This window comes from Chelonoidis abingdonii, chromosome 2 (genome assembly GCF_003597395.2).
Source record: "Chelonoidis abingdonii isolate Lonesome George chromosome 2, CheloAbing_2.0, whole genome shotgun sequence".
Classification (NCBI taxonomy): Eukaryota; Metazoa; Chordata; order Testudines; family Testudinidae; genus Chelonoidis; species Chelonoidis abingdonii.
This window is the reverse complement of record NC_133770.1, coordinates 120,693,286-120,715,849: the sequence shown is the minus strand read 5'-3', so window position 1 is coordinate 120,715,849 and position 22,564 is coordinate 120,693,286. Positions and strand designations below refer to the sequence as shown.

At 44.9% G+C, this 22,564-nt stretch overlaps 1 protein-coding gene and 2 long non-coding RNA genes across 8 annotated transcripts in view; 2 read left to right on the top strand and 1 right to left on the bottom strand.

Moving 5' to 3' along the window:
- Positions 1 to 22,564, top strand: part of LOC142046342 (uncharacterized) — a 934,987-nt gene that overhangs the window by 207,214 nt on the left and 705,209 nt on the right. The window lies entirely within an intron of this gene.
- The window catches only part of RECK (reversion inducing cysteine rich protein with kazal motifs), a 105,885-nt gene that overhangs the window by 14,280 nt on the left and 69,041 nt on the right, over positions 1 to 22,564 (bottom strand). For all 5 annotated transcript variants that reach the window (XM_075062642.1, XM_032787127.2, XM_075062640.1 and 2 more), the window contains 3 exons: positions 21,406 to 21,598; positions 17,780 to 17,990; positions 12,895 to 12,968 (listed from right to left, as the gene is read on the bottom strand). In XM_075062642.1, coding sequence (XP_074918743.1) covers positions 12,895 to 12,968; positions 17,780 to 17,990; positions 21,406 to 21,598 — 478 coding nt within the window. The remainder of the gene's footprint in view (positions 1 to 12,894; positions 12,969 to 17,779; positions 17,991 to 21,405; positions 21,599 to 22,564) is intronic.
- Positions 1,039 to 22,261, top strand: LOC116828722 (uncharacterized). 2 transcript variants are annotated; one of them, XR_012655263.1, is made up of 4 exons: positions 1,039 to 1,124; positions 13,699 to 13,837; positions 16,004 to 16,128; positions 22,185 to 22,261. It is a non-coding gene; the product is annotated as an uncharacterized LOC116828722 (long non-coding RNA). The 2 variants fall into 2 exon arrangements; XR_004374593.2 differs by lacking the exon at positions 22,185 to 22,261 and having other exon boundaries at positions 1,042 to 1,124; positions 16,004 to 16,886.

Here is a 22,564-nt window from a genome sequence, read left to right as displayed (position 1 = left end):
TGAAGGCTAGGACTATAACAGCGTTTAGAAGAGAACTGGATAAATTCATGGTGGTTAAGTCCATTAATGGCTATTAGCCAGGATGGGTATGAAATGGGGTCCCTAGCCTCTGTTTGTCAGAGTGTGGAGATGGATGGCAGAAGAGAGATCACTTGATCATTGCCTGTTAGGTCCACTCCCTCTGGGGAACCTGGCATTGGCTACTGTCGGTAGACAGGATACTGGGCTAGATGGACCTTTGGTCTGACCCAGTACAGCCGTTTTTATGTTCTTATGTTATGTTCTTATGTCCTCCTTCAAGGAATGTCCCTGTGGGTGGCTCCACTTTTAGGTGATTATGCAGCAGTACCCAGGGCCGGCTTTAGGAAATGCGGGGCCTGATTCGAATAGTTTCAACGGGGCCCCAGCTGAGATGACTCACCTAGCGGCGCTCTGTGTCTTCGCTCCGGGTCTTCCATGGCACTGAAGGACCCGCTGTCAAAACACTGCTGAAGACCTGGAGCGAGTGAAGGACCTGACGCTGAAGTGCCACCCAAGACCCAGAGCACTGCCGGGTGTGTAAAAATTAAAAAGGTGCCTAAGTGAGGCACTCTTCTTTAGTGCGTGAGGTCCTTTTAGGTGCGGGGCCAGATTTTGGGGAATCAGCCTAAAGCTGGCCCTGGCAGTACTTTTCAGTGGACAGAGGGGCTTTGGAGAGGTTTACTGAGCAGTGGATAACACCAATTCTCTGAAATGAGCATTAGCAACTGATTGCTTCTCTATGGCGTAATGTCTCGTGAAGGTGTGAGATGATGCCCAGGTAGCTGCTTTACATATATGAATGATGGGTATATCTTTAAGAAAGGCTATTGATGTGGATATAGCCCTGGTGGAGTGCGTGTGAAGACTAGAGGGGGGTTCTAGGTCACGTTCATGGTAGCATGATCGAATGCACTCCGATATCCATTTTGAAAGTTGTTGTTTGGAAATGGTTAATCCTTGAGATCGTTCCGGTGTGGAAACGAACAGTCTGGTGGATTTTCTGAATGTCTTTGTTCTATCTATACAGAACGTGAGTGCTCTAATGTCCAATACGTGAAGAGATGCTTCCCTGCTGACAGCATGCGGCTTCAGGAAGAATACAGGTAAGTAGATGGGCTGGTTGAGATGGAAGGATGAGGCCACTTTAGGTATGAATTTTGGATGTGGGTGAAGGATTATCTTGTCCTTGAGGAATATGGTGTAAAGTGAAGTTACCATCAGGGCACCAATCTCTCCAACCTGTCATGCTGATGTAATTGTGACTAGGAAGGTGACTTTCATGGACAAGTATAATAGTGAGCAGGTAGCCAGATGCTCAAAAGGTTTGCCCATGAGGGTACGGAGGACTAAATTAAGGTCCCACATAGGGGCAGGATCTCTGACTGTAGGGTAAGTATTCTGTATACTCTTGAGAAAGGGTTGAGAGAGAGGATGCGCGAATACAGTGAGGTCATCTACTTTGGAATGGAAAGCTGTGATTGTAGATAAGTGTTCCCAGAGTGAACTGATAGAAAGACCTGATTTCTTTAAGGTCAGCATATATTCAAGTATTGTGGGTAATGGAGCCATTCGAAGGGAGAGTTGTTTGTCTCCACACCATATGGAGAAATGACACCACTTTTGAGTATGTTTTTCATGTGGTTAATCATCTGCTGTTCATCAAAACATCTCGGACCTCTGTGGAACAGCCTGCCTCCAGAGGTGTCAGCCACAGATTAGCCATGCCTTGAGATGGAGGATCGGGCTTTTGGGGTGACGGAGATGATTTGAGTCCAGTATGAGTAGGTGAGGTGTGGGGGTGGAGGGGCCACAGTGGTGTTGTGATCATCCAGCTGAGGTAGAGAAACCAGGTTTGCCTGGGCCACGTTGGTGCGATCAGGATTACTCAGGATCTGTCCCATTTTATCTTGTAAAGGGCACGAAAGATCAGAGGAATCGGGGGGAAAAGCGTACATTACAGACGCTTCCCATTTTATGAGGAATGCGTCCTCGAGGGAGATTTCTCCAAGTCCTGCCCGGGAGCAGTATTGAGGGCACTTGGTATTATAGGGTGTTGCAAAAAGGTCTATTGTGAAAAAAACCCAGTGTTGGAAGATAGTGCTGAGGATTTCTGGGTCCATTTCCCATTTGTGTGTCTGGGAGAAGTTTCTGCTTAGCTCATCCGCTGTGCTGTTTTGGCTTCCCGGTAGGTAGGCTGCTTTGAAGTCTATGTTGTGGGAGATGCACCACTCCCAAAGGTGAACCACCTCTGTGCAGAGCGGGTAAGATCGAGCCCCACCTTGGTGACTGATATAAAACATGGTGGCGAAATTGTCTGTAAGGATCTGCACTGTCCTGTTGTGAATAAGGGACAGAAAATGGTGGCATGCATTGCGGACCACCCGGAGCTCCAATAGATTTATGTGGCGCATCGATTCCATGGAGGACCATCTGCCCTGGATGGTATGTTCAGACAGGTGTGCCCCAGCCCAGGAGAGACGCATCTGTGATTATCATTACTAATAGAGTGTGTCGTTGGAAAGGGATACCCCTGAAGATGTTGGAATTGTTTGTCCACCAGGATAACAAGTTCTTTATCGTGGTGGGCATGGTAGGCGCTTGTGAATGGAATGTCTGTGAGGAATGTATACTGTACGGAGCCATGACTGAAGATGCCTCATATGATGTTTAAAGACAAACATGGTTGCTGACATGTGTCCTAGAAGTTGGAGGCATAACCTGGTGGATGTCTGCAGGCTGTTTTGTATGGCTGCTATGAGGTTTGTTAATGTCAGGAAGCATTGTTGGGGGTAGAACTTGCCAGTGCCATGGTGCAGTCTAGGTAGGCACCTATGAATTGCAACTGTTGGGTCGGAATTAGGCCATTGATTTGTAGGCCTAGTCTTCTGAACAGAGTTGCAGTGAGTGACAAAGTGTCCACCATCTGTTGGTATGTAGAAGCTTTCAACAGGTAATCATTTAGGTTGGGGAATACAATTACCCCCTGTCTGTAAAGATGGGCTGCAACCACAGCAAGGACTTTGGAGAGAACTCACAGGGCTGTGGAAGTCCAAATGGGAGCACTTTGTACTGGAAATGTAAGTTGCCTACTGTGAAATGAAGAAACCTTCTGTGTGCAGGATGTATGGTAAGATGGAAATAAGCATCCTGGAGGTCGAGCTGAGAGCCAATCTCCTTTCTCCAATGTTGGGATTACAGTTGCAGTGGTAACCATCTTGAAACGCTGAGTTCTGATAAACTTGTTCAGTTTGCACAAGTCCAATATGGGCCTCCAGCTGCCCATTTTCTTTTGGGTGAGGAAATAGTGTGAATAAAACCTGGTCCTCCTGTGTTTGGGCGGTAGAGGTTCTACAGCACCGAGTTGCAGGAGATGATTTATTTCCTGCTGTAGTAGGTGCTCGTGAGAAGGTTTCCTGAAAAGGGACAGGGAAGGGTGGTGGGTTGGTGGAATAGAGGTAAACGGGATGGAATAGTCCTTGCATGTAATTTCCAGAACCCAGAATGTAATACTTCTTGTCTGAACATTTACAAGAAGGTGGGGCCGTGGCCAGTGTCTGCCAGACCGTTTTTGCTGGGTCCATAATGGCAGAATTAATAGGCAATGCAATTTTGGCCACAGAAGAGGCATGGAGAATGTCAGTGAGCTCATGCTGTGTCTCTAGCTGCTCTTCTAAGCAGATGCCTAGGGAATTGGTCACATGCTTGGATAGATCTTGGAAAGATTTTAAGTCGTCCGCTGGTGTGGAGGGAAGCATGAATGTATCCTCCAGGGACGATGAAGAAATATTGGTAGGAGGTAGGCTGTCACCCTCTGTTAAGTCCTCATTACCCTCTTGTTCCTCCCTGGCAACTTCAGGGGTAGCTGGGGCAACCAGTGAAATACATCTAGCTGATCTTGGTGTTCTGGACCTGGATCGGTTAGAGGGCTGAACATTGTGAGTCCTGTAGAGAGCCCATGGGCCTCAGTTTGGTGGGAGGGCCATTGGGGAGGGTATCCATTGAGACCCTGGGGGTTGCCACACTGTGGATTGTAGCCCTGAGGTTCCAGGTTTGGGCGGTGAATGGCATGGGGTGCCCATCCCTACAGCCACTTCATCCTCCTTATCGCTTGAGAGAGGAGGGGCTGAGCCAGCAGATGTAGCCATGAGACTCAAGGCTGGTCTGCTGTCTGTGCCTAAGAGACGCGTGCCCAGGGTGGAGACAATGAAAAGGTCTGCCTCGCTAATGAAATGCTGCAGTACCAGCAAGTTAGGTGCAGGCATAGGAGGCACACAGAGGTTAGTCAGTGTCTGTGCTGCGGGCTTGCTGTGATATATAGGAACAGAAGGTGGTGCCATAGCACTGCTCAGTGCTGAAGGCTTCAGCTCTCTAGGCTGTGAGGGAACAGGCTTAGTTTTGCCCTGGCTGCCTGTCTTAGAGCTAGACCGCACTGGGTTTTTCGCTCCTTGGGTTGCCTCTGCACTGGAAGAACCCGGTGTCATGCGGTCCAAGTCTCTGCATGGCGACGGTACCGGGGCAGATTTAGCGGTCAGAGATCGCTTTTTACATGGCGATTCTCCCTGGGGGAAGGAGTGTGACCGCTTCTTTGTTTTCATGGGGGCTGGATCCTTTGTGGTCATCTTAGAGGAGGATCCCATGTCTGACACAGCAGTTGGTGAGTGAGCAAGCTGGTGGGGAGAGGTCCCCTGCTCAGGGTCAGATGCAGGACACAGAGGGTTCTCCATAAGCATCAGTTTGAGCTGGAGTTCCCTAGCCTTTCTGGTCCTTGCCGTTAACTTTGCGCTGTGGTGGCACTTCTGCGTAACGCGAGTCTCCCAGGCAGCGAACACACTGGGAGTGACTGTCAGAGACTGATATTGACAGTCTACAGGTGAGGCAATGTTTAGAGCCAGGCATAGCCGTTTGAAGAGTGTCTCTGGTTGTTTTGTTTCTTAAAAGAAAGGGAAGAGACAGGAACCTCGCAGCTAACAGAAAGGGGTAATTTTGGGCAAAAAGGAAAGGAAAAAGTATTCTGAGGAAGATTATACTGAGGCGCTGCTATTGTTCCAACCGAAGCCAACGGCTGCAAAGAAGGAACTGGGGGACAGTTGCCTGTGCACATGCAATACCCACTCAGAGCAGCACAAGCTGGCAGCAGCGTGTGTGTCGCCAACCAGGGCACCGCTACCTTAAATCTATGGCTAGAAGTGCAGGGGTGCTCAAACGCCCAAAAAGGTGGAGCACCCACAGGGACATTCCTCAAAGAACTACTAGTATTTCATGATTCCCTTTAGGGTCTGTGATGTGGTGTACAGACCCCACACTGAGCACCAAGAGGTTAAGGGATTATTTTGGGCTCCGCCAGCCCTGCCCCGCCACACCTGCAGCAAATGCTCCATATGCTAGAGGAATTAAAAGGCAGGGAATTAGCTCATTTTGGTGGCAGAGCTGGAGATGAACAGACCTGCAGCACACAGCTCCAGCAGAGCAGAGGGAAAGCTAAAGGCTCTGACACCACTGCCCAGAGGGACCATCCTTGAGGGAAGGGAGAACCCACAGCAGAAACAACCAGAGAGGGAAGTATCCTGTGACCTTGGACATTGGTAACACCCTCTTATTTCTTTTGGTTTGGATTTTCCCACCAGGTGCAGGCCTTGAACTGAGCTGACCCCAGGTGGGAGATGAGAGGAAGAGGCCCAGGGAGGACAGCCTTAAGCAGCCTTGGTTTCCAGATTACTGGTAGCCTGAAGGGCCTTAAGTCAGAGCCCGGTGGAGTGGGAAGGCCCAGGCTCCCCTCCCCACAACCCCCATGGCAGTCCGGGATTGTGGCTGTGACCACTAGACCACACTTCCCAACCAGACCTCGAGTGAGGACAATTACAGGGTCAAATTTGAAATTTACATTATTTGACAGTTTCATTAAGCCATTTTGTAATTATTCTTCTTTAAGAAGAGTACAACAAATAGAAGCAACTGTTTAGAAGAGGTTGTTTGCATACTGCAGACACTCTGGAAAAGTACTGAGAAACTGTATCCTGGATATGAACACTCATCACAGGAAGAAATTGCATGCTTGAAAATAATTAGCATAGCTTTCACATAATTGTCTAAATATTGATATCATGTTTCAATTGTTGTTGGGGAGTTACTCTGTTTCATCTGTTGGTTGTCTTTTTTGAAATGAGAAACATTGTGTTGAAAAGGAAAAAAAAAGTTCTCTTTTTTCATACCAGACCTCATTATCACAAGATATAGCAATGTGAGGTGGTACCAAATGGTATTTTTAGCATCACACCATGGGCCCGTAGGGAACGTAGCTCCTCTATACCCTGCATTAGGGAGGCTGCATCTCAAATGCTGTCTTGAGTTCCGGACACTCAACGGCAGAAAAAATTACCACCAAACTGGAGGTTTAGAGAAAGGAACACAGGGAGGGGAAGAGAGTCTTATTTATGTGGAAGTTAAAAAGAGTTAACTAGGAATAGTTTGGCTAAACAATGACTTAGATAAATATCATAGTTTTAAAGTATCAGAGGAGTGTAAACAATCAAAGTTAAAGAATTTTTTTCAGGAGGTGTATCAGGAGGAAAAAGAGGTTAAATTAAGCAGAGGAAAATATCAGAGTAAAGGTACTTAGACAGAGATACATTAACAGAATATATTTTCCTACTACTTCCCAGGGCAGTAGTAGGAAAATATTAAGTAATACTACATCAAATTCTGAAAGCTATAAAGGAACAATCCCATCACGAGTACAGAATGGACAGGATGTTCTTACAGGTATTTTACTTCTCCAATTTACATGATTCAAGCTGCTGCAATCTTATATCACAAAACTATTGTCAAATTGTATGGAGCACATGATAGTATTTGTTTGGACCTTCTCTCTTACAGTTCAATTCTTACACCTTAATACCAATGACTAAAACATACTGAAAAATTATAAAGACGATGAAAAGCAAAACAAATGCTTCCTAATTATGAAAAAGGAACAGTTATGAAGTATTTTTAACTTTCTAGTTTATTAGACTTTTTTGGTGGTTAATACTTCAATTATTTTAAAAAAGACGGTTACTCACCTTTGTAACTGTTGTTCTTCGAGATGTGCTGCTCATATCCATTCCAGTTAGGTGTGCGCGCGCCGCGTGCACGTTCGTAGGAAGAATTTTTTCCCTAGCAACACTCAGCGGGTCGGCTGGGCGCCCCCTGGACTGGCGCCGCTATGGCACTGGATATATACCCCTGCCAACCCAGCCACCCCTCAGTTCCTTCTTGCCGGCTACTCCGACAGTGGGGAAGGAGGGTGGGTTTGGAATGGATATGAGCAAGACATCTCGAAGAACAACAGTTACAAAGGTGAGTAACCGTCTTTTCTTCGAGTGCTTGCTCATATCCATTCCAGTTAGGTGATTCCCAAGCTTACCTAGGCAGTAGGGTCAGAGTGAGATGTGGCAGAGTGCAGAACTGCTGAGCCAAAGGCTGCATCATCTCTAGACTGTTGGACCAAAGCATAATGAGAAGCAAAGGTGTGGACCGAGGACCAGGTAGCTGCGCGACATATTTCCTGGATTGGTACATGAGCTAGGAAGGCAGCAGATGAAGCCTGAGCCCTGTAGAATGAGCGGTGAGGTGGCCCGAGGGAGCATAAGCCAAGTCATAGCACGTGCGGATGCACACCGTTACCCACGAGGAGATCCTCTGGGAGGAGACAGGTAGGCCCTTCATCCGGTCAGCCACTGCAACGAAGAGTTGGGGGGGATTTACGGAAGGGCTTCGTCCAATCGATATAAAATGCGAGCGCCCTACGGACATCTAGGGAATGTAGTTGTTGTTCCCGTTGAGATGAGTGAGGTTTCGGGAAGAAGATTGGAAGGAAGATGTCCTGATTGGTATGGAAGGCCGACACCACCTTAGGGAGGAATGCCGGATGTGGTCACAAAAGACGGTTACTCACCTTTGTAACTGTTGTTCTTTGATATGAGCAAGCACTCGAAGAAGAACTGTACCTTGTCCTTGTGAAAGACAGTAAATGGTGGGTCCACCGTGAGTGCTCGAAGCTTGGAGACTTGTCTGGCCGATGTAATGGCTACAAGGAAAACTGTCTTCCAGGACAGGTATAGCAGTGAGCAAGTTGCCAACGGCTCAAATGGTGGAAGCATAAGTCTGTTTAGGACTAGGTTGAGGTCCCAGGTAGGGGTGGGGCGGCATACTTGGGGGTATAGGCACTCCAGACCCTTGAGAAACCTAGTAACTATAGAGTGTAAGAACATGGAGCGGCCATTCTCTCCTGAGTAGAATGTGGAGATGGCCGCCAAGTGCACCCTCAAAGAAGATACTGCCAGGCTCTGCTGCTTAAGAGACCAAAGGTAGTCCAGGATGGTAGGGATCGACACCTCAGAGGGAGTAACATTCTGCATTGCGCACCAGCAGGAGAAACGTTTCCACTTGGCTAGATACGTTGACCGAGTGGAAGGCTTTCTGCTACCCAGGAGTATTTGTTGTACCGGAGCAGAGCAGTGCAACTCTGACTGGTTTAGCCACACAGCAGCCACGCTGTGAGGTGAAGGGCCTGCAGGTCTGGGAGGCGAAGACTGCCGTGGTGGAGTGGCAGGGTAATTGGGTTGGTTATTGACAGGTCGAGCAGCGTGGTGCACCAGTGTTGTCTGGGCCACGCTGGCGCAATCATGATTAGGTGTGCTCTGTCCTTGCGGAGTTTTAGCAGGACCTTGTGAACCAGCGGGAATGGTGGGAAGGCATAAAGCAACCGGTGCTTCCAAGACATTAGGAATGCATCCGAGATCGACCCCGGTGAAAGACCCTGGAAGGAGCAGAACATCTGGCATTTCCTGTTCGCACGGGAGGCGAACAGGTCTATGTGGGGAAATCCCCACTTCTGGAAAACCGAATGAATAACGTCCGGCCATATCGACCATTCGTGACACAGGAAGGATCTGCTCAGTCGATCCGCCAGAGTGTTCCGAACCCCTGGGAGAAAGGACACTACCAGGTCTATCGAGTGGGCTATGCAGAAATCCCAGAGTTGGATGGTCTCCTGACAAAGGGGGGAAGATCGAGTCCCTTCCTGCTTGTTTATGTAATGCATGGCAGTTGTGTTGTCTGTGAACACTGAGACACAACGGCCATGTAAATGTTCCCGAAACGCCTGGCACGCCAGGCGAACCGCGCTCAGCTCTCGGATATTTATGTGAAGCGCCAGTCCCTGCGATGAGTACGAAGGCATCAGAGGTGAGCCCTTCAGCTGAGAGATGACGCGTCTGTTGTCAGGGACAATGAGGGTTGGGGGGATGGAACGGTAGCCCCGCACACACCAGGGATGGGACCAGCCACAAGTCTAGAGAGGCTAGGGTGCTCGGTGGAATGGTGACTATTGTGTCTATTGGGTCTCTGCCCGGACGGTATACCGAGTTGAGCCAAGTTTGGAGAGGACGGAGGCGGAGCCTGGCGTATTTGATCACGAATGTGCAGGCAGCCATGTGACCTAGGAGACCGAGACAAGTGCGAGCCGAGGTCGTCGGGAAGTTCTGTAGACCTCGGATGATTGTTGTCATTGCCTGGAACTGCGGCTGTGGTAAGTAGGCCCTGGCTAGACTGGAGTCCAGGGTAGTTCCTATGAAGTCTAATGTCTGTGTGGGAACTAGAGTGGATTTTTCCGTATTGATCATCAGGCCTAGATGTGCGAATAGATCCCTGACAACACCCAAATGTTGTGTGACTTATGTCTCGGAGGTTCCTCTGATGAACCAATCGTCCAGATACAGGAATACGTTTATCCGACATTGGTGGAGGTGTGCGGCAGCTACGGCCATACACTTCGTAAACACCCTTGGGGCCGTGGAAAGGCCAAAGGGGAGGACCGTAAACTGGAAGTGCTGACAGTTGGCTACGAAGCGAAGATACCTCCTGTGTGGAGGAAAAATGGCGATGTGAAAGTATGCGTCCTTCATATCGAGGGCAGCATACCAGTCTCCAGGATCCAAGGACGGGTTAATGGTCCCCAAGGAGACCATGAGGATCTTCAACTTTATCATAAACTTGTTGAGTCCTTGCAGGTCTAGGAGAGGCCTGAGGCCGCCCTTTGACTTGGGGATCAGGAAATAATGGGAGTAAAACCCCTTGCCCTTTTCATCTTTCGGCACCTCCTCTATTGCTCCCATGGCAAGGAGCTTCCGCACCTCTTGCAGGAGGAATTGCTCATGAGAGGGGTCCCTGAAGAGGGACAGGGTTGGAGGGTGGGAAGGCGGGGTTGAAACGAATTGGAGGTGGTATCCGTGTTTCACCATGTGTAGGACCCAGAGGTCTGAGATTATCTGGGATCATGCTGAGAGGAAGTAGAAAAGACGGTTGGAGAAGGGGGGGGGGGGATGGATGGATCCTGGCCTGAAACTGGTACACTGTCCTCGGGCGTACCTTCAAAAGGCGGACTTAGGTCCCCGCTGGTGGTTTGGAGGGACCTTGGTTTTGGCCCCCTTGGGGTCCTGACTGGCGTCTACGCCCACCCCGCCTGCGCCGTCTGCCAAAATCTTGTCTATTTCGAGGCATAAAGTACGGGCAGTGAGTCTGGGGATGGAAAGGCCTGCGTTGGGTCACGGGTGTATGCATGCCTAAAGAACGCAGGATGACTCGATTGTCCTTCAGGCTGTGCAGTCTAGGGTCCGTCTTTTCTGAGAAGAGACTTTTACCATCGAAGGGTAAATCTTGGATGGTATACTGCAGTTCCGGTGGGAGGTTGGAAACCTGTAGCCAGGAGATGCATCTCATGGTGACACCCGAGGCCAGGGTCCTGGCTGCTGAGTCAGATGCATCTAGCGAAGTCTGGAGGGAAGTTCTGGCCACTTTTTTCCCTTCCTCCAAGAAGGCAGCGAATTCCTAGCGGGAGTCTTGGGGAAGTAGCTCTGTGAACTTACCCACCTCCGCCCAGGTCTTATAACTCTGAGGTCGATTGGAGGAGGGCCTGAGGAAGATGTTCCTGCCACCATCTCATCCGGAGAGGAAGAAGAGGAAATGTCGGGGACGAGCGGGTCCTGTGTGACCTCCTGGTCTTGGGCCGTCTCCTGCTCCAGCGGTACCAGGGAGACCGATGGGTGAACTAGTGCTTCCTCCATTCCGGCCGGAGGAGGACGGGTGGCTGTAGTCTCTGGTGCCCGGTGGTCTGATGGAGCCGAGCGGGACGGGACTATTGGAGCGCCTTGGGCCTGGTGGTACGCCTAAGGCGTCCAAAAGGACCACTGATGTGGGCCTTTGTCCTGGGTCTGGGCTTCTTGAAAAACTCCAGTGGGCACATCTGAATCGCGGTCTTGAGCATAGTAACTGTCCACGTGGGACGACACCGAAGTGTGTTTGGATGGCCATGGAGGAGCGGAGAAGCCCTGGGCAGAGGTTCCAGTGGACCTTATTTCACTGTGTATCAGAGAACGGTGCTGGGAAGCATATCGGTACCGGGAGCGAGATCGGGACCTGTGATCAGAGCGGTGCCGGGAGGTCGACCGAGATCTCGAAGCTCGGCGTCGTGATCGGCTACAGGAGACGTGGTGCCTGGAGCAGTGCCGAGAGCCGAAACAGTGCCGAGAGTAGCAGGCCGGCGAACGGGATGCCAACCGGTGCCGCGAGTTCGACCAGTACAGAGGAGGGGAAAAGTGCCAGAACTACGAGCGGCGTCGGGAGCGGGAGTGCCGACTGAACCTGGAACGTCTGCAGGACCACGATCGTGAGCGATGCCGGTCCGCTGTGCCGACAGAGGATGGTCTTATCAAGGCCGGTTTGTCTATCGATTGTATTACCCGCACCAGCAGTGCCAGGGGTGGAAGCAGTGTCGATTCTGTTAAGGCAATCAGATCCCTCGCCGCTGAGAACGTGTCCAGCGTGGATGGTATAGTCAGCTCTTCCGTGGCCCGTGCTGGGGAGCTAACAGGCGCCGGACTCGATGACCCTTGTGGGACCGGAATCGACGGTGCCGACGTTGTCGGCGCTGCAGCAGGTGTCAGTGCCAGGCGATCCAACTTAGAGATGCTCTCTGGCTGCAGTGCGGGCGGCACAGCGGTAGCAGGAGTCTTAGCCTTTCTCGACCTCAGGGAGAGGGAGCGGCGTGGAGCCGACTTCGGTGCCGGCGATGGCCAGTGCCGAGAGGCTTTGACAGTACCGGCGCAGTCTGGTGCCGAGAAGGGCTTCTGCTAGTCGACTGGCCAGCACTCGGTGCCAAGGGTGGAGGAGAGAGAGCCACCTCCATGAGGAGCTGTTTAAGTCTGATGTCCCGCTCCTTTTTTTGTTTGTGGCTTGAAAGCCTTGCAGATGGGAAACTTAGCTGTTAGGTGCAATTCTCCGAGGCACTTCAGACAGGAGTCGTGTGGATCTCCTGTCGGCATTGGCTTGTGACAGGCCGAGCATGGTTTGAAACCCGGTGAGCCGGGCATGGGCCCCAGCACCGGGTGTGGGGAAGGGGCTAATCCCCGAACCCCTCTAACTATAGTGGACTAACTATGCTATAAACAAATACGCTAATTATAACTATATAAAAAGGATTATAACTATATACACGATAAAGAATCAGAAAACTATGAGTAGCTAGGGAAGTGGAGGTCAGCTAAGCGGCACTCCACTGTTCCAACGACCAACACGGCCGGTAAGAAGGAACTGAGGGGTGTCTGAGGTCGGCAGGGGTATATATTCCGTGCCATAGCGGCGCCACTCCAGGAGGCGCCCAGCTGACCTGCCGAGTGTTGCTAGGGTAAAAAGTCTTCCGATGAACATGCATGCGGCGCGCGTGCACCTAACTGGAATGGATATCAGCAAATCACTCGAAGAAGAACCACCAACTGTCACAAACTGCCCTTCAAAATTTTCAGCCATTTTACATGGGAAATAGCTATAGTTCCTTACCTTGGCAAAAGTGTCCAGCTTGTCTTTATTGTATAAGACTCTCAGCATTCCAGCACACAGTGGGCAGCAGGCTCCTACATGACAGAAACAAAAGCAGGCTGCACTTCACAGTTTTAATCAGATCCTTCAAAGCAAGTGAAGGTCAAAATTAAATGGTAAATGATATACACAGTAACAAAACTCCCAAACCCAAAGTTTCCTTTAAGAAAACAGACCTTTCCAGTCAGTGGTTGGGTCATGAAATTTCTGTGCAATTTTGATATTTAACAGCGGCAATTCAAAAACCATCCAATCCCACATGCATCAAATGCTATTTCAATGCCAAGTCATAGGATCAACTTCTAATCACTTCAATATGGTATCACATTGCTATGAAGCTACAAAAATATGCAAGTACATGCTAAGTCACAAGGCAAGATACACTACATGCACAGAGCTCGGGAAAGGGCGTACCCAAAAGTCTGCAATAACTAACTACTGGGATGGAGACGATGGGGGAAACTACAGCAGCAAGAAAGATACCAGATTATTGTAACTATTATAGATGCAGGTGGAAAGAGCTTGATTGCATAAAGAATTAGTGTAATCAAAAGACTGCAGTGTAAATGCATAATTTTAACTTGTTTACACAGTTACAGCATGTTGGGATTTAGGTTCTTGGCTTGTCAGGCAGATTTCTTCTAAGATTTCACATCATCTATATTCACCTATACTTGTTTTCCTTGTTAGCCACCTCTTTCCTGGGGCTCTTGGTTTACCACCTACCTCTGACTGTGGCTCTACTACTCTCCCCTTTCTCTTCAGGTGTATGTCTTCCAGAGCTGCTGTTACTTCATTCCCTGAACTAGCTTTCTTCATCCAGACCTCCGCACCACCTCTGCAGCCCCACCCAATTGCCCCATTACCACTGAACACTCCGAAGAAGAATTCAAGAGCCAGAAGGGTGACTAAAGACAATCTTGAGATAAAAGCTAAAGCCTCTTCCCCACTTCTGGTTCTGCCCCACTCAGAAAAAAATCACAATATATTTATCTTAGGTATTTAAATAGCCTCAACTACATGAACACCTGAGCACAGCACACAATCTTACATGCATTTATCCTCATAAAACCCCTGTGAGATCGTACATATCCTATTATCCCCAGCTTACAGATGGGGAACTGAGGCACGAAGAGGGGTATGTCTACAGTTTGAGCTGAGGGTGTGATTCCCAACTCAAAGAGACATACTCTCGTGCATGCTCTCATTGAGCTAGCACACCAAAAAGAAAATGTTGCCATGGCAATGCAAGCAGTGGGAGGGGCTAGCCACCCCGAGTATGCACGTAGCATCTCCAATGGGCACGTAACCAGGGTAGCTAGCTCCTCCTACCGCTTGCATTTTTGCAGCTACTGTCTATTTTTAGCTGGCACGATCAATGAAAGCTAGCGCCCATGTCTCCTGGAGATGGGAATCACCCCCAGCTCAAAAGCACAGACATGCCAAGAGACTAAGGTAAGATTTTTAAAAGGTATTAAGGCACCTACACCTAAATAGCTTTAAAAACTTGGCCCTAAGTGACTTGCCCAATATCACATAAGAAGTCCGGCAGAGGGGAGATCTGAATCTGGGTCTCTAGAATCTCCGACTAGCACTCTAACCACTGGACCATCCTTCCTTACAATCCATACACTTTGAGAACGTTTTATTTCTGCATATTTAAATTATTTGGTTTCTGTAGCATGAAAACATGTATGACCTGTTAGCTCCTGTACTTCTGTGAAAAGGCTGATAGCAACCTAGTGTGACTGTTAACAGGTGGTAGGCTTGCTTTTCATCACAAATCTTGCTAGAGAAGAATAGCTGAGTATGTGAGCTTTCCTAAAGTAACTCTTAGAGGGAACTGTTTGCTAAAGCTCAGATTTCTAGGGTACAACTTATGGCAGTTCCACACAAATTTCCATAAGCAAAATATTTAGCAATACTTTCTTATTGATGAAAATGGAAACAAAGATTATTCTTGGACATAAGAGTTATTTCCAAGACTCTTTGGCAACAAATGGGGACAAATATGCATCACACACACCAAAATCTCCATAAAGTTGTTTGGCAGTTAAAGGAGAATACTAATATTTTTCAGATGGCTCCTTCTGCTGAAGCTCTCCATGCAATAAAATAATAGATATCCATATTTATGTAGCCATACTCACCCATATTAAATTTAACAGTGAATGTAAACACACACACGAGACACAAACATTTTAATTTGCTTGACTACAAACCTGTCTGAAGGGATAGTAAGAATCCTATTATATAATTGATGTTGCACTCTAAACGTATAAGCATATTTCCATAGACATATAAGCATAACATAACTGGAATATGCTTTATGTTAGATATGCCATTGACATATCTTTGCAAAGATTATGATCTACTGAATATATTCCTCCTATTTGTACGCATGCATCATTTTTATATCTGAAGTTATGGGCATTGGCTCTATGCTTGTATTTGAAGAGTGATTTTCCACACCCGAGTGACACAGTTATACCAATGTAAGTTGCTAGTGTAAATTAAGCCTGAGAGTCTAATTTTAGGCACCTCCTTTGGAAAAAACTGGCCTTAATGATTATCTCTAAATTTTCAGCTTCCTCTTAGAATCTTAAAATATTAAGCCCTTATTTCAAACTTCTTGTTTACTGTAGTCATGGTAACCTTTCACCAGTGTCCACCTGACTTCTTAGCAAATAAGTCAAATTCATATGTCTACATCTGCAATACTAAAAGCAGACAGACCATGTTGCAGATCAATGGAAACATGAGAATGAAATGCATAAAGATTTTGGATCCTGGACTTTTGGCATTGTAAATTATTCTCCCTCGCACCTTATTTAAGCTCAAATAAACTTGTGTTTTGCTTCTCCACCCCTGGTGTGTTTATTCAAGCCAAGCACACCGGGCCCCGAACCTCTGTTGCTTGCCTCTGGCACTTTTGTGCTGGCAACATTATCTTCCCATAAATTACTAGATGTAAAAGCAGCAGGTCTATGAAAGCTTCCCCACTTCCTTGCCATCCCAACAATATTTTCTAGTGTTGATACCTGCTAATATGAAGCCTTTTTCTCTGCAGTACTACCCAGAGACACCTGGTGAAAACACATCATTGAATGCAGGAGCATGTCACAATATCAAAACAGTAACAAGCGTGGACTGCAGAAGCAGCTGGCATCGGGATACAGAGATTTAATTTAAAAGGTATGTCTCACAAAAGGGCCCCAAGGGTGAGGTACTGATGTGTTTTGGAGAAGATGGTGACAAGTCTAGGATGGGGAGGAAGATTCAGTCTTCAAACTGAGTCCAACACTAGTTATTTACATACCCAAGGATAATGCAATAACTGGAATGATTTTAAAAAGAAATACCATTCAATGAAAATGTCCTGCAGACAGCAGGTTGACGTCACTCAAATTTAGTACATAAGTCAGACATTTTGTGGGAAGCCTCCAGATCTCACAAGAAACAGCAAATCTCTAAAATGGTTTTAGCATGGTGGCTGAAATTTTTACCTTGTGACTAGGCATTTTATCATTCCTCTGCTCTAACTTTGAAATAAAGCACATTCCCCTTCTTGTCCCAAAAATGTAGTTTTCTGCTATTGCTATTTTAAATACAGTTTGGCACTGCCGTGTAATATCCACACTACAGATTGTGGAAAACTACTGTATTTTCAACAGCTAAATATTTATGTATACAAGTGAAGCACTAGTTCAATACAAAGCACATTCTGAGTAAAATTGAACTCTAATGCAGAAGAGGACATAGATTTTATATTTAATAATATGATTTTTGATGTGTCTAATTACAGCCATGCATATTCTGCAGTAAGCTGGATCGGTCTGGATTGTGAATTTTGCCACAGCAGACTGGAAATTCAGTGGTAGCTTTCCACATAAATAAATAAAAATGAAGATCCTGAATCCATAAATTATGAAAATGAGTAATACCATCAGTACAGTGGCCCATGTGTTATTTATTTTGCTATTAAATTCTCCATGTGAGATATGAAAGTCTGTTAAGAGATCAAACAGCAGCAGTGAAACACAGTTAAGAGTGTTAACATTTGAACTGTCATCTTTTAGGTTTCAAAATCAACCCTCCACTGGAATGAATGGGAAGTTCACACATCTCCCAGAAATAACTGCAGGTTGCCTGCAGATTTAGGAGGCCATCACCATACAATATGATAACAAATTAGGGATAAGTAAGACCAGTAGGTTGCAGAGTCTAACACCTTTCACTGAAAATGCCCTACAACAAGCCCCCTACTATTTAACTCAGGGTCTATAAACTTGAGCTCCTCAGATGATTACAATTGCCAAGGGATCACATTAAGAAAGAGACAACCTTCAAAGAAGTAGGACTCAAACCATTTAGGGCATTATATGTCAAAAATACCAGCTAACTTCTCACAGAAACCAAACGAAAACCAATGCAGACCATGGGTATAGCAGCAGATTCTGCACAAGCAGAACATATCTTATGTCAGCTCAGTCTCAGCCAGCTAGCTCATATTCAAACCCTGTTCCTGGCTATACACTGGAAAAAGTCACTCATCTGCACCATAGGTCTCCAGTGAAATGGAGGCAGCTCTGAAGGCACATTTCAGTATTAATGAAATCCTCTCCACACAAAGGTCTATCAAAAGGCTTACGCACCACGTAAGCCCTAATTTAGTCCTCAGAATAAGTCCTGTAACGGTGTGTGTGTGTGTGTGTGTCTCTCTCTCTCTCTCTCTCATACACACACACACACACTCTTTTCAAATAAATCATTTTGGTCCAGCTTGCTTATATGAGTAGCCTTCAGACACTCTCATACCTTGATTAAGCCTTAGCAACAAACATACCTGGTGCAACAACTGGTTTGCATCCAGTTGCAGAAAGAGGAGGACATTTAACGGAGGTGCATTCTGTTTGTAAACTATAGTCTGAGACAATTCCGACAGCTTGACAATGTCCATGATAGTCCACAGCCACACGGTCAGAATAGGCAGCACATACATTACTGTAGGTTTCACCATTATGTCCACATACTGGTTCCACTGATTTGCAGAAGGGCTGAAAAAGAGTTTGTAAAAAAGTGCAAAAAGCTTGGTTTATTTATATTGGAGACAAGACTGTAGGATGACCTTATAGTAGTTTTAAAGTTGATAGGGATACAATGCTCATGCTAGCAAAGTGTGTCAAAAGTCAGTAATAGAAATCTAGAGTAAATAGCCCATGCAATTTTATGCAATGTATAATAAACAAAAGGAATAAGTTACCAGAGAAGACAACAGAAGAACATAACTATGGTAGGTTTAAGAGGCACCTAAGATTTACTTCTGTTAAGGGACAGGAAATGAGGGTGTTAAAATCAGGTATTGGGAAACAGGCATAACAACAACAAAAAAGGGGGAAGAGGAGCAAATTCTGGATGTGTTTTTCATATTCTTAAAATTACTTTATAAAATAAAGGATTTAGAAAGATCTAAAACTATAAACACGAGGTTACTTCAAAGGAGTAAAATGTATTACTGTTATTACAGATTTTAGCCCAACATATGTATATTTGTTTCATACTTGGTTTTGTTGTTGTTCTTTTTGTCTGTCTTTTGTTTTGTTTTTTACGGTTTGTAGAAATGTCCCTATCTTGCCTTCTAGGCATACGTACAAACCACCATAAAAATAAACACATTTTTTTCCAACTGAACTAGTGCCAATTAACAATAACTCTCCAATGCCACCCCAAAAGAAAATCAACATAAACAAACCAACACACTCAGGAAAAGTGTACTTGAAAAGCCAACAAATTCAAATTGTTGGACCAAGGGGAGAAGTAAATTGAGTTCAAAGTCCCCCACAGAGTACTCCCAGATAAGCTGTTACTCCACACTATCCTCAGAGTCCTCTCAAGTGGAAAAAAAAAGAGAGATAAGCCCAACTCTATCTTTCCTTGCTAGGGACTACAGCCCTGACAATAATACCTCTGCCAGCAGCATCAAAGGTAGCTGACATCATTATGGACATTTGATCTTTGTGCACCTTGTAAAGAATTGTATAATGAACTGTATTAGATCAATGTATATTAAATAATGTTAGAAAAATAGCTATTGTATATTTAATAGTATTATAAGAAAATGTAAAAGGGAACTTTGCTGCTTTCTGACTCCGCTGAAACAACTTCTAAGGTAGTAAAAATCAAAGCTGGTTTGTGTCTTATCTACAGCGAATTCTTCGTCTGTATATATAACAAGACAAAGCAAGCCACACAAATGTCTGATTTATCAGGCAGGTGCAGATCTCCCTAGTAAGATAAACAGAGGCTGGTGCTGAGTTGACAGAACTAGCCAACCAGGAACTCCAAGGCCATTGTCAGGGACAGTGGGTCATGAACCCTGTTACCCGGAGCTCTCTAGTGCTAGCAGGTTCCAACCTGCCACCCAGGGACCTCCTAACTGTCATCAGAATAGGAGCTGAACTCAGAGGACCCCATCTTAGGAGCTGATTGGCGGAATGCTGAGGGTCCTAACTGGTCCACAGCTCTTATTTATACACTGCGTAAAAACAGGAAGTTGCCCATGCAACTGGGATTCACCTTGCTCTGGACTGTGTGCCCTGTGCTTCCTCCTTGGCCTTCTGCTCCGCTGGCTACCCTTCCTGGTACCCTGACCGCCATTGATCTGTAGCTCTGCTCTCAAGTTTGTCTCCTGCTTCTGATCTCCTAGTAACTGACTCTGCCTGTCTCCTGACAGTCAACTCTCATTTTGCCCTCTGGCCTATCTCAGGCTGTGATCTCCTGGTATTTGACCTGGCCTGATTCTCAACTCCTGCTCTGACTACTAGATCAGATCATCCACATCCCAGTCATGACAGCCACAAGAAGCAGATAAATCAGAATAAGACAACTGTAGTAAGAAATAATGGAATACATGAAGGCAATGAAGAGACAGCTGGGTTGAGTGAGTGAGGAGGATAGCAAAGACGAAAATATATATACAATATATTGCTTTTTAAAAAATGTATCACTTAAAAAGATCTGTGGTTAGTCTGTATGAAAATATACTTAGAGAAAATATATTTCATTCAAACAGCTCTGTTCTATCTAGCAAACACCATATTTAGTTAGCTATCCAAGATACTGTAACTAATCACCGTAGTTTTCCTTTAACAAGAAAAATATATGACAAAACCTGATGCTAACATGATCAGAACGCATACATAAATAATCATGCCTAAAACTTTTGTTTTGTCCCTAGAGCCCAGGCGTGAACACAGCTATGAAACTTTGAATTGACAGAACTTGCCATAATATACAGTGCTTATTTTACACATGGCTTGGCAATCAAAATTTTGCCCACTCAATTCTACTTTTTATTTTACTTCAGAGTGGATAAAAATCCATGATTTAAAAAATACAAAACAAAAATATCCAATTTTTAAAAAAATCAAATTGTTTGAAATAGACAACATATGTTAAGACCAAACTTATAATCTATTAATATCATTTAAATTAAATGCAGAAATAATGTTAGGTAGTAAATATTTTCTGCCAAGTTTAAAATAAGGCATATCACTGAACTGTTGGAAGTCATTGTCTAAGCACCTGGCACCAGCTTTTGAGAGCAGTAGCCTCTTGGGCAGGTGCAGAGAGAATAGTTCAGTTCAATGACTGGATCATTCAAAGTTAAGAAACCAGTTGGCAGTTGAAAAACCAGGAAAGCTTGTTTTGCTCTTCCAATCTATGAATCAAAATAGGTGTGAGGATGAGATCTACTAGATCTAAAATCCTGATATGGTGACCAAAACCAATCAGTTCAATTCACCAACTACAGAAAATAATAAATGCAAATTTTTTTTTTAAAAAAAACTTATTCTCCAGCATATTTAAGGTAGTTTATTTTTTTGTAAATTAAAATATTTTGTGCATTTTAATTAGATATAAATTTCTAGCCAGAATTTGAAAAAAAATTAAAAATGTATCTAGTAAATAAGAAATACATTATTCACCTTTTTCTAAAATAATAAAAAAGTAAAAATTAAGAATTTGAATACATTTAATTTAAGCTAAATAAATGTGTATAGATGTGTATCTTCCTGGTTAGCAAAATGAGCACCAAATGTAGTGTAAAATCTATATTTAGTTGCAAATTAATAAATTTTAATGGTTACCAACCAATGAGAATCAACATTTCTTTAAGAAAATAACTAAAAAGTACAAATGCAAAACACCATTAAAATTGATTAATTAGATCAAGGTTTCCAGATTGCTTATTTAAATCTGGATTAAATTGCTTTGATTTCCACCCTGTTTTTTATATACATTTTATTTTTTTGAGTGCCTCAATTCAGATACTATGTTTTTGAAAGCACTACTTTAATGAGAATCTTTTTGTGAACCAGAAATAAATTCTGGTTGGACATAGAAAATGAAAATGGAATATTAAAGCATGTTGTTGAACGTCTGGTAAATATTGCAAAAACTATTTCATACCTGGCACGGACCCTTGTATGATACATTTTTTCCTTTTTGGTACAAAGTACACAAGTTATTATATTCCATATTATCTGTGTCACAAACAGGATCCCGTATCTGGTCACAGTTAAATTGTCTTGGCACACATTCATGCTGGCTACATCCAAACTTCTCAAAACTCGTTAAGCAAACCTGCTGCTTTGGTATGCACCTGCATAAATTAATAACATTTCCCCATTACATAGGTGTATTAACGCAAAATATCCAGGGGAACATTAACTTTTGATGTACTTTCACAAGCTTTAGAGCTAGGTATGGCTAAGTAGAATTGTAGAAAACGTGTGTAACAAAATATTTCAGGTAATCTAGTTTCAGGGTTCATTACAAACCTAGTATTGCATAAAATTTCATCAAGATCTATGAACCTGAGATGAGATTCAAAATACAAATCCTCCTCTCCCCAAGTGTTCTGTGGTGGGTTTGGGGCAAACCTTGCTAAAACTATCAGTTTCTGAGTTTCACTTTGCAAATATAGGTTCAAGCAAAAGTCAGAGTATGAACCCATCTGAACCAATACCAAAACAAAAAAAAGCAAAAGGTTGACTGAATTTTTATGAACAGAAACAGCTATGCTACACAATTCTAGCTCAACACTTCCTTGAGATAATATACAATTACTATTAAAAACTATCAGTTAATGGAATTTGGTCCTTTATGTTCAACATGCTATATGAAGCCTAGGATTGAAAAAAAAAAACTGAAAAATGTAATACCTAATATAACTTCTCTTCTGACAGTGACTTCTCCCCCAATCTGTCACTGAATGGAAATACAGAGCAGCAAAGGACAAAAATAGAGAGGGAAAGGATGCAAAGATAAATTAACACAAATACTTTTTTTTATACAAAGTGCTTTAGATGGAATTTTATATGGGAACCACTGTTTCCAGCACCTTCTTACCAAGATATCCCTCTGCTACGGGTAGAGAACCCAACCTGTAGTGTTTGATGAATGTACCACTGATAGAAAGCCAAATGGCTGTTGTACAAATCTCCTCTACCTGCTCATAATACTGCCAATCACTTTGTGCAGCATGCCTTAATTGTCGCTGAGGCCTATTACTCTGTGTTTATAGATTTTACTGATAGACTGAAAATAGACAGACACTAATATTGGG